The sequence below is a fragment of the Rana temporaria genome, chromosome 1, assembly GCF_905171775.1.
Source record: "Rana temporaria chromosome 1, aRanTem1.1, whole genome shotgun sequence".
Classification (NCBI taxonomy): Eukaryota; Metazoa; Chordata; class Amphibia; order Anura; family Ranidae; genus Rana; species Rana temporaria.
Window position 1 is genome coordinate 586,130,187 of NC_053489.1, and position 27,516 is coordinate 586,157,702.

Below are 27,516 nucleotides of genomic sequence, written 5' to 3' on the forward strand. Positions count from 1 at the left end.
GATATCAGGTATTACTCTTGCTACTCTAGGAAAGGAGCAGCTGCTAATCTCTGAATGGAAAATACATTATTATGAGGCTGAGAAGAAATACAACTTGTATGTGCCAAGACCTAATCGAGAGTCTGTTCATCTTACCTGGTTACATGTATCAGCTAAGGAGTGGATAGCTTCGGAAAACATGCTAGAAGAGCCCGTATACACCCAGGCCAAAAGTTTAAAGAAAAAGTTGAGTCCATTTCTGTATTCAGGGAGAACAAAGAAATACATATATAAATCAGAATTTGTCATAGAATTTGGCAGCCAAAAGGACTTAATTTACCATATGCTATGCATAAAATACAATATACATACTGATCTAAAAATAACAAACCCACCCGTTCAGTTTATAAATGGTTGTATTCTTTTTTTTTTTTTCCTTCCAACTTATTCTTAACCCTCAAACCATCTGTCATTATTACCAATGCCCCCTGCTGGGGAAATAGGGCATTGCATAGGCTGTCACATTAAAACATACACAGAGAATTCTTTAGTCCATTGAATAAATACACACAGGGGATGATTTACTAAAACTGTAGCGTGCAAAATTTAGCGCAGTGGTGCATGGCAGCCAATCAACTTCTAAAATCAAATTGTTCTATTAAGCTTTGACAATAAAACGTTGAAGCGGATTGGTTTCTATGCAGAGCGGCACCAGATTTTGCACTCTCCAGTTTCATTAAATGACCCGACAGTGAGATGAAGGCAAGTCGCTGCTTGTGTAGAGATATTCAGTTAAAGAGTGGCCTGAGGGTGTCGATTAACCACCACTTAAAGAACGCCCACCGCATATATACTGCGACAGGGCAGTACTATTGCGCAAAATCACGTACCAGCACATCATTTAGTGTAATGGATACTGTGGGTTTGGACAGAAGGGGAGTCAATCCACAGGTCCAGCGGACCTGATGTCCCCTGGCCACCCATGATCCTCCCCCAGAGAGTAAACCAGACAGATCGCCATTCTGACAGGGGAAGACAGAGATCTTCTGTTCCTGCCAAGCATGTGTGGGCTTGCTGTATAAAGCAACATGTCACACCCTAAATAAGGTTGGTGGGGGGGCGAAATGTAACTAAAGGCGAATTTATCCTTCAAGCACTCTCCGCAGCCGATTTAAAACGCATACCGAGTATGCAGCCATTCAATCTTTCAACCCTTTAGGTCCCATTTAGGCTGGTGCCATGACCGCTAGCAAAGATTTTCCATTTCAGGGTGCCTCTTTTCTCTATCAGCATTCTATAGAGCCACCATTTCATGCAGGGACTAAAGTCGTGTCTCTCTACACTGTGTGCATCAATAGAAACACACACCCCCGCTCCTTCTTCAATCTAAAAGGCTGACTGGAGACTGCACTGTCCACTGTTAACTCTTTCCTGTGAGGACTGGAAAGTTAGGGAAGCAGAGAGAGGAAACAGGAGCCAGCAGCATTACAAACTGCAAAATGAATGTGCTGGGGAAAGAACCGTCAATTTTATCGTTCTCAATAGAGGAGAACCAGTCTCCCCCAAAAAAACAAACATTTTTTTTTTTTTAAAGTCAGCAGCTACAAATATTGTAGCAGCTGAGTTTTAACATAAGGACTGTCCAGGGATCCAGATTTCGCACCCGAGACGATTTGTCAATCAGCTTCGGGTTCAGGCGCCGGCATCTTACTTGGGCAAGGAAAACTGTCAGTGAAGCTTTGGGTCACTATCTGAATCTACCTTGAACTATTCGGACGTGTGACGCTTTGAGCTGAGACAGGCACCAGACGCATCAGTCATTATATCACGCTACAAGGGCTGCGAGTACATTTGGGCTGTTCGTTGGTCCGCCGTGGCCACTGGTTCACCCGGAGAAGATTTTTGGCAATACTTTGGTTTTATTTGGAGTGATTCACCGCTTGTTTTAAAGAGATTGTTTGTGAGTGCATATTTTGAAGGATTTTACATGGTGTTTATTAAAGTTGTTTTACAGTATTACACTATTGTGCACCCTTTTTTTCTTCATTATTTATGTGGCAACATTCTTGGATTACACTGTTTTGGAACGGTTTCCTACCAATTGATCTAAATGGTCCTATCTAAGCTTTTTTGCCAAAACACGAGAGTGTGAGGCCTATTGTTGTAGTGAGTGCGCATTTCTGAAGGGGGGTTGAATCACTGAAACACTTTGGTGTGGTGGAAGAACATTTGAAGACCTTTAAAGAAATCATCACTTATGAACTTTAGTTTCACTAACTCATCAAGTTCACGGATTATAGATATTACGGCCTTATTTTTTCACTGTTTGATTTTGAATTCACATATAGGGTGGTCATTCACTCATTTATTCACTTAAATGAAATGTTTATTCATTTATGTATGTTTTAATTTATGTAAAGCGCTGCTTTATATATTTATTGACACATTGTTCACAAATAGGTGTCACTACACGTATATATTTATTCATTCTATCTCACATAATAGCAGCAGCTATAGATCATTTTGTTTTGTTTTTCTCCAGCTGAGCGCAGTGGGGGTGGTTAAGCAGACGGCCTTTTTCTTTACTACCAACTTGTTCACTTCTCTTGCTTGCAAAGGATCACCCTGAGGCCATTGTACAGTACCAAGTATTTTCACCCAGGTCTAGTCATTGTATATTGCACAATGATATGTACCTCTGTATGCATTGTTGAGTCCCATTAGAATAGATCTTCACTCACTACCTGGCAGGAACCACCTGTCACCAGCACATGAAGTGAGTGGAGATTTATCAATTTTCCCCACTCTATACAAAAAAAAAAAAAAAAGTGTCTGAAATTTCAAATTAACAATAGAAATTTAATATATATATATATATATATATATATATATATATATATATATATATATATATATATATATATATATATATATACATACATATATATATATACATACATACATATATATACATATATATACATATATACACATACATATATATACACACACACACACACACACACACACACACACACACATACATATACATATACACACACAGACACATATATAAATAAACAAATGCATACGTTTCATAGAATTACACAACTTTCACCCAAGAGTAAACACATTTTTCTAATTCAATTCAATTGAGAAAATGTGTGTATGCTGGATAAAAGCTGTGTGAATCTGGTGTAAAAAACACTTATAAAACAGCCCCCCGTAACTTACATGCATATTGCAACCATAACGACTTTTCCAGGGCCCTTGAGAAAAATGGAGGATGTGCTTAAACGAGGCTGTAAGAAAACACAGATAGGAAGGGTCACAAACTCCTCTCCTCAACTATTGTCACATATTACATACAGGAGGTTAATCTATGAACTTTGAAGCACCTATATCAACAAGGGTGTGTTAAAGAAGAACATCACCCCCTTTTCTTAATGTTTTTTGATCAGATTGATTTTTTTTTTATTATTATTATTTAGTTTCCCTTCGAGTGGCATTTAATCCAAAACCAAAAATCTAACATAGTGCAGCTTACCAATCATTTAGATGTGGTGGCCGTATTCATTTTACTTCATCAGGCGGGCCGGCCCCCCCCCCCCCCCCCAATTTCACCTGGTGATCTGGTCAGTATATAAATACATTATATACTAATCTATATATAATCTACTCTGGATGACTGAGCACTGGGGGCACAGCAGCATTGTAAGTCGGAGAGGGGGGGGGGGTGTGTAGTATTAAATGTATTATCAGATTTGAATGCAATAACTATTTGAAGCCAAACTCCAGCTTACACCTTATAATCAGTTACAGCACACATTTTCTTTCCCTTTGGGATAAAGGTTTTGCATGAATAAAGGATGATCATTTTAAAAGGGATAAGTTCACCTTTCGTAACCGGTTATGTTACAGCCATATTCAGGGTGTAACATGTTACGAACGGACTGCCCCCCGCACCTCCCCAAACTCCGACAGCTAGCGGGGGTTCTTCTCCCTCCCCTAGCGGTCACAATTTTAAAAAAATTGCCTGCATCACTAATGTACAGGGCTCTGTGCACGGAAAACGAAAAGGTCCAGCAGCCTTTGCAGATGACGGCTTGTAGTTTTAAATTAACTACCACGCCGCTGGAGCGTCGTGGTACTTCATTCACGCTTCCTGTCAGAATATATCTGCTGATCCATACGGGATGTACGGGCAAGCAGATACCTTGGCAGATCTCCTGGAGACCTGCATGGCACCAGTATTCTGCTGATGGCTGGTGCAATGCTTTACAGGCTACAAAAATAAATAAATGCACATTTTTTTTTACCTGCAAAAAAAAAAAAAAAATGTGCATTTATTATTTTTTTCCCCAAAAAGTGAACTTTTTTAAATCACCCCTGCCAGTGGTAAATGCTTTCACTCATCCTTGTAACTGAAACATGCTGTTGGAGAGCTTGAGCTTCTGAAAAAAAAGGGATTTTTATTAACAGCTTACCTGTAAAATCCTTTTCTTGTAGTACATCACGGGACACAGAGCAGCATAGCCATTACATATGGTTATATAGTGTACCTTCAGGTGATGGACACTGGCACTCTCCGACAGGAAGTTCCCTCCCTATATAACCCCCACCCATAGTGGGAGTACCTCAGTTTTGTAGCAAGCAATATGCATCCCAAAATTCCCCATAAGAGGGGTGGGAGCTCTGTGTCCCGTGATGTACTACAAGAAAAGGATTTTACAGGTAAGCTGTTAATAAAAATCCCTTTTTCTTTATCGTACATCACGGGACACAGAGCAGCATAGCCATTACATATGGGATGTCCCCAAGCAATGCTCCATGAGGGGAGGGAGACAACCAGAAAAAAACAAACAGGAGGTGCCACCGGACAAGAGGAGATTAAACTGCGGCCCGTAGTACCGCCTGCCCAAAGGCTGAATCAGCGTTCCTCCTAACGTCCATTTGATAAAATTTTGCAAATGTGTGGACAGATGACCAGGTTGCTGCCCTGCAGACCTGAGCCATAGAGACCTGGTGATACGCTGCCCAAGAGGCACTTATAGCTCTAGTGGAATGAGCCTTAACCGATAAGGGTGGACTCTTCCCCTTCAGGCCATAGGCCTGAATAATCGTCTGCCTAATCCACTTAGCAATAGTGGCCTTAGACGCTGCCTGGCCCTTTTTGGGCCCTTCCGGCAGAATGAATAAGACGTCCGTCTTACGAATCTGGGCTGTAGCTTCCAAGTAAATCTTTACAGCTCTAACTACATCCAAGGAATGTAGTAACCTCTCTTCCTTAGAAGAAGGCTTTGGAAAAAATGATGGAAGAATCACATCTTGATTAAGGTGAAAATTTGATACCACCTTAGGCAGGAAGGACGGAAGCGGCCGCAAAATGACCCTGTCCTTATGCAATAATAAATAAGGTGCCTTACATGACAAGGCTGCCAACTCAGACACTCTTCTGGCGGATGCCATGGCCACCAGAAACACTAGTTTCCTAGTCAAAAGGACCAAAGGGATCGCGGACAAGGGCTCAAAGGGCTGCCTTTGCAAGGCCGATAGAACCAAATTTAGATCCCAAGGATACAGGGGAGCTTTAATCGGGGGATTCACCCGAATAACACCTTGTAAAAAGGATTTCATTAAGGAATGGGCAGCCAAAGATCTCTGGAAGAAGACCGACAAGGCAGACACCTGCCCCTTGATTGTGCCGACCGCCAAACCTTTTTCCACTCCCAACTGTAAAAACTCCAGGATTCTCCCAATGGTATATTTGCGGGGATCCCATTTCCTGGTTTCACACCAGGTAATATAGGCCTTCCACACCCTATAGTATATTAACCTGGAAACTGGTTTTCTTGCGTTTATAAGGGTGGAAACGACCTGCCCTGAAAGGCCTCTGTTTCTGAGAATCAGGGACTCAGCCGCCAGGCCGTTAAATTTAGGGCCTGTAAGGCAGGGTGGTAGAATGGCCCTTGTGAGAGGAGGTCCGGACGTAGAGGGAGGACCCAAGGCTCCTCTACGGTCATCCTTTTTATCAAGGAGTACCAAGGTCTTCGGGGCCACTAGAATCGCTGGCTTGCGTTCCCTTTGAATTCTGTGAAGAAGACGGGGTAGCATCCGTATTGGAGGGAAGGCATAGATTAGCGCAAACTGATGCCAAGGGCACACCAAGGCATCTGTCCCGCAGGCCAATGGATCCCTCGTTCGAGAGACAAACTTTGCTACTTTGGCATTGAATCTGGACGCCATAACGTCCACCTCCGGAGTACCCCACTTCCGGCAAATGACCTGGAACACTTCGGGATGGAGGGACCACTCCCCTGGGGACATCTGTTGGCGGCTGAGGAAGTCCGCTTGCCAATTGTCCACCCCGGGGATAAAGATAGCTGAGATGCAGGGGACATGGGCTTCTGCCCATGAAAAGATCCGATCTACCTCCCTTTGGGCTGCCTGACTCCTGGTGCCACCCTGGTGGTTTATATAAGCTACGGCAGTGGCATTGTCGGATTGTACCCTTACTGGGGAGCCCTGCAGAACCTCCGTCCAGCCCAAAAGAGCCAACCGAGCTGCTCGGATCTCTAAGACATTTATGGGTAGGGCTGATTCTGCCCTTGACCATTTCCCCTGTAGGGTTAAATCGTCTAGGACTGCACCCCAGCCTGATAGGCTGGCATCCGTGGTTACTATCCTCCATGAGGGGGGACTGAACGATCTTCCTTTCAGAAGATTTTTTGTGACTAGCCACCAACACAGACTCTGCCTTACCGCATAGGGAAGGGAAATGGGAAGATCCAAGGCCTGGAGTCTTTTGTCCCAGGCCGTGAGAATTGCTCTCTGTAGCCTCCGAGAATGGATCTGGGCATAGGGCACTGCCTCGAAGGTGGCCACTAGCTTTCCCAACAGGCGCATGCAGAGGCGTATAGATGGCCTTGTGCTGCTTAGGACTATGTGGATTAACTCCCTTATCGAGTCCACTCTGGACTGGGGCAGGAAGATCCGTTGTTGTCTTGTATCTAAAATCAGACCTAGATACTCCAACCTTCTTGTGGGCTGTAAAGCCGATTTGTCCCGGTTTAGAACCCAACCCAGGGACTCTAGGCAGTTTACTGCTAGCAACACTGCCCGATTTAAGCCGGCCGCTGAGTGGTCGACTACCAGAAGATCGTCTAGGTAGGCCATGATCAGAATGCCCTGTTCCCTTAGGATGGCTAATACGGGGGCCAGGATCTTCGTAAAAACCCGAGGGGCCGTGGCTAGTCCGAACGGAAGAGCCACGAACTGATAATGCCGATAGTTTAGGGCAAAACGCAGATACCTGTAATGGCCTGGGAAAATCGGAACGTGCATGTATGCGTCCTTTATATCGATGGAGGCCAAGAACTCCTTTCCTTGGAGGGCGGCCACCACCGAACGAATGGACTCCATTCGAAAGGACCGGACTCTTAAAAAGCGGTTTAATGACTTTAGGTCCAGTATAGGCCTGACGTCGCCGTTTGGCTTCGGGACAACGAAGAGGTTTGAGTAAAACCCTTGTCCTTGCTCCCCTGCTGGTACTTCCATAATCACTCCTTGAGATAGGAGTCGCTCTAGGGCGGACAGAAGTGATGCCTGTCTCTGAGGGTCGCCTGGAAGTCTTGACGTTTGAAAGTGAGGAGGGGGGAACTCCCGAAACTCCAGCTTGTACCCCTGAGTCACTGAGGACAGAACCCATTGGTCGGTAACTTGGGCCCCCCACAACTCCGAGAATAACCGGAGTCTTCCCCCCACTCGAGAGAGTGGGGGCGCCCCTTCACAAGGCTGCCTTAGGGGCAGCCTTAACCGGCTTACGGTTCCACGGTCTCTTGTTCCCTGCAGCTTGCCCTTGTGGCCTGTTTGCAGATGCGCGTCCAGGAGGCCGTCGATACTGCCTAGAGAATGAGGGCCCTGGAACTGGAGAGGTTGGGCGCTTAAAAGAGGGACCTCGGAACCTTTTCTTAACCGGCAAAAGGGTGCTCTTACCACTAGAGATCTTTTGAATATATTTGTCAAGATCTTCTCCAAACAATCTCTCTCCTTGAAAGGAGAATCCTGTAAGGAGTTTTTTGCAGGGGGTTTCTGCAGACCAGTTCTTTAACCAAAGTAATCTTCTCATGTGAACCAAATACAGGGATAGGCGGGACGCCTGTTGGATTGAATCCTTGATAGCGTCTACCGCGAAACAAAGCTCTAGGTAGATCGGCTAAGTCCTGAGCCTGTTGAGCCGGGAGGTCCTTTAGGGCCTGCTTGGCCTGGTCCTTTAAAGCCTGGCAGACGCCAATGGCAGCTACAGCTGGCTGGACCACTGCCCCCGCTGTGGCAAAGGATGCCTTCAGTAAGGTCTCAAGCCTTTTATCCACAGGATCTTTGAACATGTGAATATTGTCCACTGGACACGTTAAAGCTTTATTGACACATGATATGGCTGCGTCAACAGTGGGGACAGCCCATTTTTTCGAAAACTCCTCCTCTAAAGGGTACATAACTGCGAACCTTTTAGGAGGCAAAAAAATCCTGTCTGGCTTAACCCAGTCCTGAAATATCAGGTCCTTTAACAAAGGATGGACCGGGAACACCAGGTTGGCTTGGGGCGCTTTTAGGGAGCCCAATGAGGACACAGCGGAGGCCAGCGGCTGAGGCAAAGGCATTTTAAAAGCTGACCGCACCATATCCGTTAAGGACTGAACCCACAATTTTTCTGCGTGAGAAGCTGAAAAAGGTTCTTCTATAGTAGAATCTTCAGAACCTAAATGGTCCAGGTGATCCTCAGCCTGGTCTCCTGTATCTTCCAATTCCTCAGTGGAAAGGACATCTTCCTCAGGAGATTCAAACCTGGGAGACGGGGACCTAGCCCGCTTCTTCCCGGATAAAGAGGCCGTAATAAGAGCGGCCATCCTTTTTTCAAATCCACCCAAGGTGGAGGCTAACATCTCTTCCGTGACATAGGAAGGAGTTGGTTGAATAGGGCCCGCCATAGCACCTAGCAACCCTGATGGCTCACCCAGGGCAGCAACCTCCGGATCCTCCGGGGAGGTAGGGGCAGGTGGATTCTGGGAAATATCCTCCGAGCCCGATGGGGAACCCTTCGGCTTTTTAACACCTTTAGCATTTTTAGCGTTCCCTGCACCCTTAGGAGCCATAATAAACAAATCTGAGATACTCCGCTAATATACAACTAACTGTAATAGCTGGAGAAAAACACACATTTAAATAAATGAGGAAAAAAATTAGGCTAGGGTAATGTTAGACAGAAACGAAACTTCCCAAAACCTAACAAGAGATAGCAATATTGAGCCCCAAGGGCTTAATCATATCCTAATATTGCTTCCCTTAATGCTGGGCTAAGAGAGTACCAAATACTAAGTACTCTGACTGCTACTTAGTACACCGGCTTTTCAGAGAAAATCTGAGCTTAAACAGCTCTTTAGCAAGGTGTGTACAAAAAAACGGCCACTAGGTGTCACTGTGTCAGCATAACATAGGCAAACCTATCCTGCTCAGCTCAGCATCGCTGCTCCGTGTCCCTTCACAGCCTTCAGCAAACTGACAGGCTAAATAGAGTTTTCCCTCTGATGTACAGAGGGGAGGGAACTCCCTGGGCGTCCCCCGCCCCCTCCACGCAGCGTCGGCGCCTATAACAGTGCGCGCGCACGCTCCCGACGCCGCTCTACAGGAAGCAGGAAGCAGAATCCATGTGGGGAGAGGAGCCCGGGAGCTGCTGGAGACACACAGACATCAGGAAGTAAGTATTTTTAAACCTGACATGCTCCCTTTTACATTTCATGGAGCAAAACACCTTGTAGCAGCAGCAGCAGTCTATTAGCCCAGCCAGAGGAACAGTATACCTGGGTGTTTGAGCCATCCAGTCATGCAGACTTTGTGGTTTCTCTTTAGCCCATGCACAGAGGCATAAAAAAGGCTTTTCCCCAGAGTCCCCTGTGGGGAGCCCACTGACAAACCAAGTTCCGTAGGCCCCCCGCTTACCTTTCCACGCCGCAGGGTATTGCTCATGCAAGAGGCCCAATCTTCCCCCTTCACCGTGGGTATGGTCATAGACCTTCAGGGACCGGGGTCCAAGTCAGGAACACCACACACCTGGACCTATACAGCACTACTGGCAGCAGGTATCCATAGGTTAAAAAACCCAGTCCTGGAACCCAGAGTCCAGCCCTCCAAGGAGAGGCATTATAGGCAAAACCCCATCCACGAATTGGGGCCCGGGTACCGTCCACTTTGGCTATGAAGCACCTTGGACGGATCCGGTCGGCTGGCCCTGGTCCCAAGGACAAACTGCAGGCACAACCTTCAACGTGCACCAACACCTAAGACACTGGCGAAAAAACTGAGGTACTCCCACTATGGGTGGGGGTTATATAGGGAGGGAACTTCCTGTCGGAGAGTGCCAGTGTCCATCACCTGAAGGTACACTATATAACCATATGTAATGGCTATGCTGCTCTGTGTCCCGTGATGTACGATAAAGAAAACAGACTTGCTGGCTGAATCACGAGATGACAAAAAAAAAAAAAAAAAAGGAAACCAACGCAGCCATCACATCTAAAAATTGGTAATAAAAGTTTGCTTTTGGGTTTAATACCACTTTAACCACTAGCCGACCGCCCACCGCCGTTATACGTCGGCAAGTTGGCTCGGCTGGGCGAGAGCACGTAGTATAACGTCCTCTCTCCCAGCCGCCACTAGGGGCGCGTGCGCGCCCCCCGCTCGCCCCCGACTCCCGTGCGTGTGCCCGGCGGGCGCGTTCGCCGCCGGGCACACGGGATCGCTCGGTACACAGCGGGGACCGGGAGCTGTGTGTGTAAACACACAGCTCTCGGTCCTGTCAGCAGGGGAAATGCTGATCTTCTCTTCATCCAATGTATGAACACCGGATCAGTGTTTCCCCTAGTGAGGCCACCCCCCCCCCCCACAGTAAGAACACACCCAGGCATACTTAACCCCTTCCCCGCCCCCTAGTGTTAACCCCTTCACTGCCAGTGGCATTTTTATAGTAATCCAATGCATTTTTATAGCACTGATCGCTATAAAAATGCCAATGGTCCCAAAAATGTGTCAAAAGTGTCCGAAGTGTTCGCCATAATGTCGCAGTACCGAAAAAAAAAAAAAAAACGCTGATCGCCGCCATTACTAGTAAAAAAAAATATAATAAAAATGACATAAAAATACCCCCTATTTTGTAAACGCTATAACTTTTGCGCAAACCAATCAATAAACGCTTATTGCGATTTTTTTTTACGAAAAATAGTAGAAGAAAACGTATCGGCCTAAACTGAGGAAAAAATTTTTTTTTATATATTTTTGGGGGATATTTATTATAGCAAAATGTAAAAAATATTCATTTTTTTCAAAATTGTCGCTCTATTTTTGTTTATGGCGCAAAAACTAAAAACCGCAGAGGTGATCAAATACCACCAAAAGAAAGCTCTATTTGTGGGGAAAAAAGGACGCCAATTTTGTTTGGGAGCCACGTCGCACGACCGCGCAATGGTCTGTTAAAGCGACGCAGTCCCGAATCGCAAAAAGCACTCTGGTCTTTGGGCAGCAATATGGTCCGGGGGGTAAGTGGTTAACAAACATACTCTCACACCCAGCAAGTCAGCTGCCCAACGTTGCCCTGTTGATTACCCAGTTCCATGCCCCAATCTGTCTCCTCCTGGTTCCTGCAGCAGGCCCCCTAATGATGCTAATGCACTGCGACATGTCATCACGAAAGCTGGCCACCCGATTGCCCCAAAGCCTCCTGGGAGTGATGAAATCATCAAAAGAAGGCTGGATAATTGCATCACTCCCAGGAGGCTTCGGGGCAATCAGGTGGCCAGCTTTCTTTTCCTGGTCCGTGTGGCTGGCCCGTTGATGACTTACTGCAGTGCATGAGCAGTGAAGCTGGGGAGAGAACGTCTGCAGGGGCAGGAAGAGTTACCAAAGAGAGCGTATTTAAAATAAATCAAATGCATGTTTATCTGAAGGGGGGGGGGGGGATGGATATGGAAGTGGGTGAAAGTCTGCTTTAAGTTCTCTACTTCCCTCAAGTCATGGAAAAGGAAAAAACTGATGTTCTCCAAGGTAGAGGTCACAGTATTCCCTGCAATGCATTGATACTGCAGACTATTAGACCTACAAATGTGCAGTCTAAAGTATTATCACTTATCCAATAAAAGTTTAGGGTAATGACCTGTGATATTATACAATAATGAAGCAATAAATCAGATTTATGCATTTCCTTTTTCTTTTCAAATTCTCATTTACAAGCGTGCCGAGACACACACTTGTATTAGAGACTGCTAGAGATGACGGACCTTTTACAAAACCAATGTTCCTTTGTGTTCACCGATGGGCCCTTAAAAAATATATATGTGCCACATTTTATATTCCTTTCAGCAACATATACTATAAAAAATAAAAAAAAGAAGGAAGAGGGGCAAAATACAAGAGAAAACAAAAAAAAAAAAAAAAAAAAAGGGGGAAAATAACCCTAACCCAGGGCTCGACAAATCTCGGTCGCCAGGGCGACTAGAAATAGTGTTCTGGCGACTTGGCTTTTTTTTGTGAACTGGCGCCATCTGGTGGTGGCCGTTGGTATTACAAGTTAAGCATTACAAGTTAAAGCGGTGGTTCACCCTCCTTAACATCATTCTAGCATTACATTCGGCATTGTAGCGCGAGCTACAGTATGCCGGTCTTACATTTTTTATCCCCGTACTCACTGTGCTATTGCACATTGAAGATTCCGACTCCCGCGGGGAATGGGCGTGCCTATGGAGAGGGAGGATGTTTGACGGCCGGCTCTGGCACGTCACGCTCCCCGAAGACAGCCGGAGTAGGTCTCGGCTCTTCACGGCGCCTGCGCACCGGCTATGCGCAGGCGCCGTGAAGAGCCAAGCCTACTTCGGCTATTTCCGGAGAAGCGTGACGTGCCAGGGCCGGCCGTCAATCACCTTCTCTCACCATAGGAACGCCCATTCCCCGGAATCTTCAATGTACAATAGCACAGTGAGTACGGGGATAAAAAATGTAAGACTGGCATACTGTAGCTCGCGCTACGATGCCGAATGTAATGCTAGAATAATAGGGTGAACCCCCGCTTTAAACAGCAATTCTAATGTCATTTTTCACTGCCATCTTCTTCCCTCCAATTAGAACCCCCAAACATTATATATATTTTTTATCCTAACACCCTAGAGAATAAAATGGCGATCGTTGCAATACTTTGTCACGCCGTATTTGCGCAGCGGTCTTACAAGCGCACTTTTTTGGGAAAAAAAATACTTTTTTTTTATTAAACAAATAAGACAACAGTAAAGTTATCCCCATTTTTTTTTTTATATTATGAAAGATAATGTTACGCCGCGTAATGTCACGCTTCAAAATTGCGTCCGCTCGTGGAATGCCGACAAACTTTTACCCTTTAAAATCTTCATAGGCGACGTGTAAAAAAATCTACAGGTTGCATGTTTTGAGTTACAGAGGAGGTCTAGGGCTAGAATTATTGCTCTCGCTCTACCAATCACGGCGATACCTCACATGTGTGGTTTGAACACCGTTTACATATGCGGGCACTGCTCACGTATGTGTTCGCTTCTGCGCGCAAGCTCGTCGGGATGGGGTGCGTTTTCTGGCTCCTAGATTCCAAGCAAATTTGTCAAACCCTGCCCTAACCATAAGTAGTAGAAGCCAGTATAATGAGAATCTTTCCTTTACCGGATATGAACACATAAGACGAGGAACCCTGAAGCCAAGGACCACTCACAAAGGCCCTCTTTACATTGAGGATATCTGTTCCCCAAATGCCCAGCAAAGCAGTCTACAATGAATAATATGGACAGCGGACAGAGCCGTTTACGTTTGAAAAATCATGTAGCATTTGTGTCCCTCCAAATCGCTAAATGGCAAAAATGAAGCTGCATGTCAAGTCTGGTAGGGGTTGGAGTTGAAGCTAGTCAACTGCTCTGTCCAACATTAGACGAAAACCCCTCTAGTGGGAAAACCAATTCTCACTTCATATATTAAGGTTGTTACAATGTATGCATTACTTCTCCCATGTGGACTTGACGCCCACGATCTTGGAACTATATAGTTACATAGTTGGTGAGGTCGAAAAAAGCCACAAAGTCCATCAAGTAACCCGTGTGTGCGCTTTTATGTCAGTATTATATTGTATAATTATCGATGCTCCCCATTGAAACCACTGCTTGTGGAAGAGAATTCCACATTCTTGCCACTCTTACAGTAAAGAACCCTTAACGCAGTTTAAGGTTCAACCGCTTCTGTTCTAATTTTAGTGAATGGCCGTGTCTTTTTAATTTCCCTGTCGCAGAAAAATGTTATCCCTATTGTGGGGTCACCAGTACAGCATTTGTAAATTGAAATCATATCCCCTCTCAAGAGTCTTCTCCAGAGAGAACAAGTTCAATGCCCGGGATCTTTCCTCCTAACCAATATCCTCCAGTCCCTTTATTAGCTTTGTTGCCCTTCTCTGTACCCTCTCCAGTTCCAGTACATCCTTCTTGAGTACTGGTGCCCAGAACTGAACGGCATATTCGAGTTCTGTATGCAACCATCTGTTACATATTGGTACATCCGTAACAACTCCTTATTGTTACACATATTTGATGTGTCACTTAATGCTTTATATTTGAGAATTCAGTACCTCTTATTTATGGACCTTGACATGTCAGTTTCTATGCTTCAATAAAAAAATATTTGAAAAAGGAAGCTTGTCAACGCCTTTTATTTAGGTCTATGGCAACGTGACATTAACGCGCCCAAGAATAAGAAGTGTTTATAAAATATAACAGTTTCCCCTTAATAAAGAACTATGCGCACCAAACCGCAGGTAACGAAACCGCAGCTAAATGCAGTGTGTGAAGGGTGTCATAGGAAAGCATTGTGTGCTTCTAGCTGCGGTAGAATCCGCAGCTAAAAACACCATTCTATCTGTCTGTGTGAAAGGGGCCTAACAAATGCATTTTCTATTTCTGGGTCTGCAACAGGACATTAGACTTGTCTGTGGGTTCTGGACACTGACACACTGCTAAATAGAATGTGATGTCAGACGCCGCATTAGCTGTGGCATGTTAAGGGTCACCACAGCAAAATATATATTAACCACTTGCCCACCGGGCCCATTTTGGCACTTCTCTCCTTCATATAAAAATCACAATTTTCTTGTTAGAAAATTAATCAGAACCCCCAAACATTATATATATATATTTAGCAGACATCCTAGGGAACAAAAATGGTAGTCATTGCAACTTTTTTTCCCCCCTCGCACGGTATTTGCGCAATAATTTTTCAAACACATTTAAAAAAAAAAAAAACGGTTTCATGAATTAAAAAAAAAAAAAAAAAAAAACAGTAAAGTTAGCCCAATTTTTTTGTATAATGTGAAAGATGTTACGCCGAGTAAATAGATACCCAACATGTCACGCTTTAAAATTGCGCACATTCATGGAATGGCGCCAAACTTCGGTACTTCAAAATCTCCATAGGCGACGCTTTCAATTTTTTTACAGGTTACTATTTTCGAGTTACAGAAGAGGTCTAGTGCTAGAATTGTTGCACACGCTCTAACGCACGCGACGATACCTCATATGTGGGGTTTGAACGGCGTTTACATATGTGGGCGGGACTTGCATGCGTGTTCGCTTCTGCGCGCGAGCTACCGGGGATAGGGGCGTTTAAAAAAAAAAAAAAAAAAAAGATTTTTATTTTACTTCATTTTTTTTATTTTTACACATTTATTTTTATTCTTTTATCACTTTTAATCCTATTACAAGGAATGTAAACATCTCTTGTAATAGGAATCAGTGTGACAGGTCCTCTTTATGGAGAGATGTGGGGTCAATAAGGCTTACAAGCATGAAATCTGTGAAAAAACATTCAATCGATCTCACACCGACAGCCGCGATTGCGGCTTTGTTTACTTCCGGGTACCGGGCGTGATGTCATAACGTCGAGCCCGGGCCTCTGATGGTCATAGAGATGACTGTGACCGTCTGGTCACCAGTCATCTCTATGGTTCTGCAGCGAGCGCCGGGCCGATTCGCTCTTCGGGCCCCCGATGGCATGGGAGAGCCCGGAGAAGCACCAGATGGCGGCGGGAGGGGGGGACGTCCCCTCCCGCTGCCTATAAGAACGATCAAGCGGCGGAACTGCCGCTTCGATCCTTATTGTGCACAGAATCGCCGGCTGATATCACCGCACAAAGTCAAGGACATATATTCTCGTACTGCGGTGGGCAAGTGGTTAAAGGGATAACCACTCCCTCTCTGCTGTCCATGGAGTGTGCCTTTCCCTTCTATTATATTGGAGGGGTTCAATTGTATGGCTCATTGGTTGGAAACGTTGATAGACTTCCCTTATACCAAGGTGGCAATCTGCAAACAGTATACCCTCAGCAGATGTTACAACTATGGCACCTTAGTAGAATAGTTATATACAACCGTGACCAAAAGTTTTGAGAATCACACAAATATAACATTTTCAAAGTCTGCTGCTTCAGTGTTTTTAGATCTTTTTTGTCAGATGTTACTATAGTATACTGAAGTATACTGTATTTATTGGCATCATGGTCGAAACAACTAATCGATTATGAAATTAATCGATTACAATTTTCATAAATCGATTGGCCAGTAACATAATGGGGTTAAAAAAAAAACTTAAATTAGCCCTTTATAGTTCAAAAAAGCAAATCGCTTCTGTAATAATCACTTTCACTGTCCCAAAGTAAAAAATGAACCCCTTACAGTAGCGATTTGCTCTTATTGTACTTATTTTAGTTTTTTTAACCCCATTATTTTACTAAACATCTCAGGCCGGGTTCACACCTCTGTTTTTTGGTGCTTTTTGCAGAAACACACTACAGTTCATTTACATGTTTTCCTATGGGACACGTTCACATCCATGATTATTTTTCAGCTGCTGCGTATTTGGAAAGGGCAAGGAGTTTTTAACGCAAAACTATGCTATTGCTAAATGTAAAAATGCAAATATTTTTTTTTTTTTTTTAAAGGCTTTTATCCGATCGAAACAATCAGCCAACTAATCGATTATGAAAATAATCGCTAGTTGCAGCCCTATTTGGCGTATAACACTCACTCCTTTCCTGGCCGGCCTGGTAGTGTGCTTTGTATACGGGTCTGGTATGGATTGTGGGGGCACCCCCCACGTTGGTTTTTCGGCGTAGGGGGGGGGGGGGTCTCCTTACAACCCATACCAGACCTAAGGGCCTGGTATGCTCCTTGGGGGGGGGGGGGTGGAAGCCCATGTCGGTTTTTTATTCAAAATTTGGCGTGGAGTTCTCCCTCTCAGGATGCATACCAAATGCCGCAGCTAGAATTGGCGGGAATCCAAGTCGGATCTCCCGTCGCTTCTATGACAGCTTTGTCTCCATCGCGGGGGGGCTCGTAGGTGGTCAATCTCGCCGAGAAAGGGAGCGAGATTGACACAATATCGCGGTCACCTACTGTAATCAATGCTTGGAGTTTGTCAGACTTTGTGGGTTTTTTTTTTTGTTCACCTGCCTCTTGAGGATTGACCACAAGTTCTCAATAGTATTAAGATACAGGGAGTTTCCTGGCCACGTACCCAAAATTTGCATGTTTTGTTCCTCAAGCCACTTTATCACTTTTGCCTTATGGCAAGATACTCCATCATGCTGGAAATGTTGTGTTCTTAGGCAAAATTGTGAGTGAGCCCACTCCCTTGGCTGAGAAGAAACCCCACACATGAATGGTCTCAGGAGTTACTGTTGGTATGACAGTACCGATGGTAGCATTCACCTTTTCTTCTCTGGACAAGGTTTTTTCTGGATGTCCCAATCAAAAAGGGGATTTATCAGAGAAAATGCCTTTACCCCAATCAGCAGTCCAATCCCTGTAATTTTTGCAGAATATCTCCCTGATGTTTTAAATGGAGAGAGGTGGCTTCTTTACTGCCCTTCTTGACACCAGGCCATCAAAAAGTATTTGCCTCACTGTGCATGCAGGATGGACTCACACCTGCCTGTTACTATTCCTGAGCGAGCTCTGCACTGGTGGTGCCCCGATCCTGCAGCGGAATTAAATGTAGGAGATGATCCTGGCGTTTTCTGGAATTTTTTGGTCGCCCGGAAGCCTTCTTCACAAATGCAGTGGAAAAGTTTTTTTTGGGGGGGGGGGGGGGGTCCAGTTGATTTTCACAGCAAAGAGGGACTTTGCAATTCATCTGATCACTCTTCATAACATTCTGGAGTATATACAAATTGCCATCATAAAACCTCACTGTGAAAATTAACATTTGTGTTATTCTCAAAACTTTTGGCCATCGCTGTACACTTTTTGAATACGCTGATCCGTTTTGATAGATTGGGACCGAGTGCTGAATTATAATACACTTTCAGACATTTTAAGGATCTGGAGTCTAACAATATAGTCACCATACTATTACAAGACCTACTTTCTACAAATTCCTAACAAAAACAGATTGTAAGATCTGAGAAACGCACACATCACACTAGCCCCATAAAGTCATACTGTGTATGATATATATCTAAAACACACACTTTTTCCTTTCAATGGAGGTTTTGTAGGATCTCGTATTGGATATCTTGCCAGTATCCGCGAGTCAGAAGAAGCCACTGAATGGGCAATGTTTGTTTTGAATAGGCTTACAAAATAAAATTACACCAAGTCAAGCTAGCAATACTTGCAAACACAGAGGAACATAATTTCTTTTTTATAATTATATAATATATATATTTCTAATGCCGCGTACACACCATCACTTTATGTGATGAAAAAAAATGACGTTTTTAAAAACGTCACTTTAATTGACTGTGTGTGGGGGAAAACGTCGTTTTATGTCTTGTAAAAAACGACCAAAAAAAAATTGAAGCATGCTTCAATTTTATGTGTCGTTTTTCAAAAGTGCACTTTTTACTTCACAGAAATTGACCGTGTGTAGCAAAAAACGTCGTTTTCTAAGACGTTTTTTCATCCACGCATGCCCAGAAGCTACTTATGAAGCAAGCTTCAATGGTAAAACGTGGTGGAACGTAACCTCACTTTGCAAGATCATTGTGAGAAAACGATGGTGTGTAGGCAACTTCGTCTTTGAAAATTGAACTTTCAAAAACGTCATTTTTTACTTCACAGAAAGTGTCGTTTTTTTTCATCACAAAGTGATGGTGTGTACGCGGCATAAGCCTTGATTTTGTTTTTCAGACACTTTAGTAAACTCTATAGGAGTAAGATTTAATAGTTCAACCACGCATACATACCTTTGTAGTTCCTAGAAATTCCTTGTATTCTTTTAATAATTTCTGATTCTTAAACATATCTAAAAGAAGGAAAGAACAAAAAGTAAAAAACATATTTTCCTAGTAAATAATGCAGTAGACTCATATGAAGAAAAGGACCCATAAAAAACATTTATTAAAGAAAGACATCTCTCTGTGCATGAAAAAATAATGTACAATTAATCAATTTGCTGCATGACAGATGAAAAGTATATGAATGGATTTCTGCTCTTTAAAACAATGGCTGACATTTACAAAAATTGCTGCACAGAATTTTTTGTAACTGCCAGCAATTAGCTTTTACACTTTGAAAGAAGCTGCTGCATAATAGATTTAATTAAAGACATGTAAAAACATGTACAAAAAAAAAAAAAAAAAAAAAAAAAAAAAAACACACAGGCTTGGTTAATACAAAATGTTCCAGGGAAAAAGCGACATCTTATTAAAGAATACAGGCCTAGAAGATTTCCAGTCACCAAAAAGATTGTAGCACAAGCAAACATTTTATGCAGTACCAAATAAGATAAATAGTAGGGTTGCACCGATACCAGTGCCTATACAAAGCATTTGCACGAGTATCGGTACTCGAGCAAATGCATCGATACCTTCAGGCTCGGTTCTTTCATGTGTCAGTGGGACTCCCCGTCTGACAGCTGAAATGTAAACAAAAGAATGCTGGCAATTATCGGTCAACAAATTTGATGGCTCATTCAGCTGTCAGTGGGGTTCCCCTGTTGACAGCTGAAGTGTAAACAAAAGCAGGGGTGGACTGACCAGTAGGCTGACCAGTAGGCGGCACTATGATAGAAAAGGTCAGCACTCATGGATGCAGAGGCTGAAGTGTGGTATGACAGATTTCACCCCTCCCCTCGTCCGTGTAGATCACGGGGCTCTCCCTAACCTGCACTGACAGCTTGGTGAGTGGGAGGATGTGATGGATCAGCTCTCCCCTTCCCCACTACCAGCCAAAGAAAAGCAGCACTGAACCCCAGGCATCGCAGACACCTACCTCCTCCGGACACCTGGGACATGAGCAGTCCTGGCAGTGACAGCTGTGCTCAGGGACTGTGGGACATGAAGGTGAGGATCTGTAGATAAAGATTGGTGCTTAACTCAGGGGCAGGAGGGCGAGAGGCATTTATTATAACAAATAGGACAATTGTAGTGCTGGAAGAAGAAGATGGGATGGTAGGTCGGTGAGGAGAACAGCATATATCCTCCTAGCTGTGGGGCCGGCAGTGCTGCATTTATTCTTCGCTTGGTCTCAGCCAGATGGTAATATAACACAGCACATTGATAGATGGAGACCCCTCCCTACTCTTCCTCTTTACCTTGATCTCCCTGTCAGCAATAGGTATCAGTAATTGGCATCTGCAAGTACTTAAAAAAAAAAAATGGTACTCCTAGCTAATGGTACTTCAGTGCACCCCTATTAAAGAATAGGTATGGAAGAAATGGTTGGCAAACAGATTTTTAAGCTATTGTTGGCAAATATTAAACAAAACAGTGAATTAGTAGTTTTCAGACAAGGTCCAAATACATTTTAAAGTCCAACTCCAAAAAAAAGGGGGAAATTAAAAAAAAAAAAAAAAAACACACCCCTTGCAATGCAGCCCCCTCCACCCCACATTGCAAGGGTTTATTGCTCGTTATGTCTAGGGGAGAGTTTCAAAGGTCATTTTCACTTTTCTGATTCCTCACTCCAGGCCTGCTCTGGCATGCTTCGCCTCTGGCAGAATCTTTGGCCGGTGGGCAGAGCCTCAGTATCACTGAACACCAAAGGAAATTTTAACCCAGTATGGTACATTAAGAATGCTGGTTGCAGCTTAGAGAGCAGCTGCAGGGGGACCGGTCACAGCGATGGAGAAAGCCTTAATCCTCCTTTCCTAGACTAAAATGAGCAAATAAATCTGGAGTGTGGGGGAACTACAAGTGTTTTTTTCTCTGTAGTTGGGCTTTAAATTTAAAGTAGTATCACCAGGGAGGGGGTGGAGCTAGCCAAAGATCAAGAAGCGGAGCTCCGGTACCAGCGGCTCAAAACGACCCTTCCAGGCAGCCAATAATCGCCCCGACAAGGCAATCCTACACCGCAGCATCGTGGGAATAGATCACCACAATGCCAAGGTGCAGGAAGGAAGGTAACCAGCCAACGAAAACTCACAGAGTTCTACATCCTGGCGCCTAAAAAGATGGCGCTGGCTCATCCTCCACATGGTTATCTGGAGCTCATCAGCGCCCTGTGCAGAAAGGGGAAAAAACACAACAAAGGAGCAGCCTTTCTAAAAGCACACATTCTCCACCAGCTACACCATCCTCAGGAAGCCCGGAAAAGGTGACATTTAGGATGGATGCAGCGGATGAGAACGAGGTGAGCTCTCTCCCAGACTACGGGGATGACACTAGGGAGCTGCCAGACTTCACTGATCTGTTCCCTACCAACAAGCAGCCAGTTTTAGGACAGTGCTGAAGGAGATGCTAGTATCTAAGAAGTTCTCTCCATTCAGATATGGTATCATGTGTACACAAGTTCAGTACAGAAGTAAGGTCTGTTTCAGATAGAGTCTCCCACATAGAATATAAGATGGGGGTATACACATCCACAATCAATGATCTGGTAGATGCTAATGAAAATAAAGAGGGTGACAGAGGAAATTAAAGCTAAAATGGTGGATATAAAGGATCGATCCAGGAGGAACAATGTAAAGATTGGGTGCCAGAGACTGTTAAACAACACGATCTGCGCAAATATGTCTTCCAGCTTTTTACTGCAGTACTACCAGACACGTCTGAGTTGCATTTTACATTGGATAGGATTCATCGTCTCCCGAAGCCCACTTATCCATCTGAAAATGTGCCCAGGGATGTCATCCTAAGATTGCACTTTTACCATACCAAGGAGAAAACTGATGGCAGTGTCTAGACTGAGACCAGATCCCAATGCCATACTCTTTTATGCAGACTTGTCTCAGTATACCCTCCAAAACTGCAAAAACACAATCACAAAGGCCCTCAGGAACCACAAATTGAGCTACAAATGGGGATTCCCAACAAAGCCGATTGTCACCAAGGAAGGCACGGAGTACGTGATGGACTCTGTAGCTAAAGACATGGCATTGCTAAACACATGGGGGGGGGGGAAATCATCCCTGAGCATCAAACGCCCCCACATCAGAGAAATAGCAACACGGGCCCTGAACCTGAATGGCGCACAGTAGATCGCAAGTACGCTCGATCTCACAGTTAACCTAGAAATGGGTACTAATCCTATATGTAAATGCCCGCTTGGGAGGAAATTCCTTGGATCCGAATAGTTCAAGTTTTGTTCTTACTTCCCAACTTAACTTTTGAGTGACTACAAGTCACACCCAGCTTTCTCTGTTTCCCTACTGTTTGGCTATTGGCCACGGTTATTTCATCCTCAAAAAAGATTGGGACAACTACCAAGCCATCATTGGAGACGTCAGAGTTTTACTGTTGATCTCTCCCTACCCTGCTGCCAGGTATGGTATTCATCAACAGTAAGTGACTTGTTTACCTTGTGCAACCCCCAAACACTACCATAATCTGCACACATGGCGGTGAACTTTCCAACTATGAACTCTAAAGGACTAAACCATCCGGCCAAGTGGAGGTCTCTCTGGAAGAAAGCGCTACAACAAAATTGTGACGTACGGTGCATCAACGAGACACACTTTCAGAACCAATTACCTCCAAAATGTACACATCCTAAGTTCCCGTGTGCATATGTGTATAGGGGTGATGGTAGCCGTAAGAGGGTCGCTAGCTTTCCGTTTCCATAAGTTCACCAGTGATCCACAGGGCCGCTATATAATTTTGGTATGCAATATCAATTCCACCACCTATACAGTGGTGAATATATACACTCCCAATGCCAGATAGACCAGATTCCTCCACAGGACAATAAAATATTATATATATAATAATATATATTATCTATGCAGCAAGGGATGCTGGTGATGTGCGGTGACTTTAACATCACTCCAGACCCTTCCCTAGATTCCACCTAGACTACGAAACATTCTCCACCATCTTTGAAAATCGATCCTAAGAACCTACGAACTATACGACTCCTGGAGATGCCAATGAGAGGGACTATACATTCTTTTCAAATAGCCACAGGTCTTATAGTAGAATTGACTTAATCTTGATTGACAAATGGTTGCTGTGAGATTAACAGTGGGGGATCTTACCTCCCACAACCCTATGCTTATGGAGATCCAACCCCGGTTTCCTTCAGGTAGGCCTGACCAGGTCTTATATTGAACAAAGTTTAAAATAATTATTTTAAAATAACCACAAGTCGGTTACAGATCCGTTTGTGGTGTGGAATGCCCATAAGGCTTATGTGAGGGGCATTATGATACAACAGGGGGCGAGAGTTAAAAGGGAAAGACAGCAGCAAACCGTGAATATAATTTCCCAAATTGAGGCATTTAAAAAAAATAAAAAAAAACACATGCTTAATCTATCTCAATTGTTGACGGACCAACTAGTACAACTTCGGACGGAGCTTAGGCTGTTCTTCCTGGAGGAGTACTTTGAAAAAGCCTCCAGAAGACTGAAACTGTGCTACTACATGAGTGGCAATAGGGCAGGGAAACTACTGGCTAACCGCATAAGAGGGCATAGGTACAAAACCCAGATCCCATACAGAATATAACCTAAAACACAGGTTAAACAATTCCATCCTCAAGCAATAGCCGTCGCCTTCAGTCAATATTATGGCTCACTCTATAATTTTTACAAATGATTCTAATATACCACAACCGACACAAGAAGTTATAGAAGCATTCCTAGATAAGATTAAGCCTCCCATAAACACCACTGAACACCTCCATAACCTAAACACCTCCTTCACCGAATTAGAGTTGAAACGAATGATACAATCCCTTCCACTTAACAAATCCCTGGGCCCAGATGGCTATACAGGGGAATATTATACATTATCCCAAGAAATACTTAGTCCATATTTGGTCGAAAAGCGTTTTGTTCTGCTGCTGTCTTAATCATTCCCCTCAGAGATGCTCAAAGCCATAATAGTTTCTCTGCCAAAGCCAGGGAAGGATCCAGACACTCCACAAAACTTTAGACTTACATTAATAAGGATATTAAAATTTACGCCAAGCTTTTGGCTACCAGATTGGTGGACATCCTGTCTGATATTGTGGAAGTGGATCAGTCTGGGTTCACTAGGGGGAGGCAGATAGCGGATGCGACCCATCATTTGATAAATGTTATACATATAGCAAACCAACATAGAATGCCTTCTCTGCTCCTAGGGTTGGATGCAGAGAAGGCATTTGATAGGCTACATTGGCAATTTCTAGCACAGGTATTGCAAAAGTATGGTTTCAGAGGCCCCATATATTCAGCCATTATGGCACTTTACACCCATCCACCGGCCCAAGTTTATATCTCAGGTGCACTATATCTACTCCATTCACAGTAACCAATGGGACACGGCAGGGGTGCCTCCTCTTACCAATAATCTTTAATCTGCTGATTGAACCGTTAGCCTCCTATCTTAGAACACATCCTCAAATTACAGGCGTGAAAGTGGGTACTAGGCACAATATCATAAGTCTCTTTGCAGACAACATAATACTGATGCTTACGAACGCAAACACATCTTTGGCCACAGTACACACAATACTACAAGCATTTAAATGAAATCTCATATTATAAAGTGAACGAGTCCAAATCAAATTCTTAACTTAGGCATCTCCGAAAAGACCAAACAGACTGAGCAAAGATTCCCATATATCTGCAAGGAAGGCTGTATTAACTATTTGGGCATCACACCGACTTCCAAACCAGCTGATCTCATATCTGTCAACTATACACCCTTCCTGAACTCATTAAAAGGTCCAGAGATTCCAATCTCTCCACCATGGCCAAGACCAAAGAGCTGTCCAAGAATGTCAGGGACAAGATTGTAGACCTACACAAGGCTGGAATGGGCTACAAGACCATTGTCAAGCAGCTTGGTGAGGATGCAACAGTTGGTGTAATTATTCTCTCCATGCAATGTCTCACCTCGTTGAGTTTCAAGGATCAAGAGAACGGTGAAGAATCAACAAAAGGCAATCACATGCAAAGGCATGCTTAATAGGAGTCAGTACACACCTGCCATCATTTAAAGTGCCTCAGATTAACCCCCAAATAAAGTTCAGCTTTTCTAGTAGGTCTTTCCTGACATTTTCTTAGCCTCATCCTACAGCATAAGTCATGGTCTGCAGAGAGCGTCGAAAGCATCAGAGGGATCTCATTGTTAAAAAGGTATCAGTCAGGAGAAGGGTACAAAAGAATTTCCAAGGCATTAGATATGCCATGGAACACAGTGAAGACAGTCATCAAGTGGAGGAAATATGGCACAACAGTAACATTACCAAGAACTGGACGTCCCACCCAAAATTGATGAAGACAAGAAATCTGGTCAGGAACATTAAAAGGAGCTGCAGGAATATCTGGTAAGTACTGGTTGTGTGGTACATGCGATGACAGACTTGCGTATTCTTCATATGTCTGGGCTATGGGATAGAGTGGCAAAACAGAATCATTTTCTTACAAAGAAAAGACCGGCTAAATTTAGCAAAAACATACCTGAAGTCTTCCAAAAGCATGTGGGGAAAAAGGTTGTATGGTCTGATGAAACCAAGGTTGAACTTTTTGTACACAATTCCAAAAGATATATGCTTGGCGCAAAAAAAACACTGCACATCAACAAAAGAACACCATACCCACGTGAATCATGGTGGTGGCAGCATCATGCTTTGGGACCCCTTCACATTACACAGCCCTTGTACCTCTGGCCCCCTTCACATTACACAGCACCCTGCACCTCTGGCCCCCTTCACATTACACAGCACCCTGCACCTCTGGCCCCCTTCACATTACACAGCACCCTGCACCTCTGGACCCCTTCACATTACACAGCACCCTGCACCTCTGGACCCCTTTACATTACACAGCACCCTGCACCTCTGGACCCCTTTACATTACACAGCACCCTGCACCTCTGGACCCCTTTACATTACACAGCCCTTGCACCTCTGGACCCCTTTACATTACACAGCCCTTGCACCTCTGGACCCCTTTACATTACATGGCACCTTGCACCTATGGACCTCTTTACATTACACAGCCCCCCACAGCTCTGGACCCCTTTACATTACACAGTACCCTGCACCTCTAAACGCCTGTATGTTACACAGACACTCACCCTTAACGGCTCTGGACCCCCTGCATGTTACACAGACACCCACCCTTAACGGTACAGGCCCCCGCTACTCTATGGGTGGCCGCACTCCTACACATCTGGTACCGGCATGATGATCCCCTTCTCTCACTGCTCTGATCAGTCTCGGGCAGCTGCTGTCAGCCAAGCAGAGAAGACGCCTCTCCCTCCTCCTCTATGTCTATACAGTGCTGTGCATACAGGAGGAGAGGGAGGTGGCTTCTCTGCTCGGCTGACAGCAGCGGTCTGAGACTGATCAGAGCCATGAGAGAAAGGGGATCATTGCGCTGGTACCAGATGTGCCGCCGACTGGCTCAGGTGCAGCTCCTCACACCCTCACACCCCCCCCCGCAAATCCACCACATGCTCTGCTCGGGCATTCCATGTATATTCCGTCACCGCACGCTCTCCTTTCATTCGCAGAGGGGGGGGGGGAATGCCGGCCTGACACCTCCCTAGTGTGTGGCACCTGGTGCGGCATGATCCCCCCCGCCCTCCCCTTGGTACGCCACTGGCTGATAGACTCATACCCAAAAAGACTGAGTGCTGTAATCAAATCAAAAAGGTGCTTCAACAAAGTATTAGTTTAAGGGTGTGCACGCTTGGAGCCCTGTCACACTGCCAGCGGGCGAAAAACGATGGTAAAACTAGCAGCGCTTTACCAGCATTTTTCGAGCACTAGTGGGATGCTTTTAACCCCCACTAGTGGCTGAATAAAGGGTTAAAAGCGCCGCTGCCAAGGCGCTTCCCATTGATTTCAATGGGAAGGGGAACTTAAGGCTCAGTGTATAGTTCTGAAATTAATTTTTTCGGATTACAGAAACCTGAAATTTTAACAGGGGGTGTGCAGACTTTTTATATCCAATGTACACACATGGAATATAGTCAATTTTGTTGATATTTGTGGCGGAGACATAGAGATCCATGGACATGTTTCTCAGAGATATTCCACTTCTTCAGGAGAGAAGTACGG

At 44.4% G+C, this 27,516-nt stretch overlaps 1 protein-coding gene across 2 annotated transcripts in view; it reads right to left on the reverse strand.

The window, feature by feature from the left end:
* Positions 1-27,516, reverse strand: part of SLC30A9 (solute carrier family 30 member 9) — a 111,253-nt gene that overhangs the window by 45,985 nt on the left and 37,752 nt on the right. For both annotated transcript variants that reach the window (XM_040335024.1, XM_040335026.1), the window contains exons 7-9: positions 19,268-19,326; positions 3,214-3,281; positions 136-238 (exon numbers count right to left, since the gene is read on the reverse strand). In XM_040335024.1, coding sequence (XP_040190958.1) covers positions 136-238; positions 3,214-3,281; positions 19,268-19,326 — 230 coding nt within the window. The remainder of the gene's footprint in view (positions 1-135; positions 239-3,213; positions 3,282-19,267; positions 19,327-27,516) is intronic.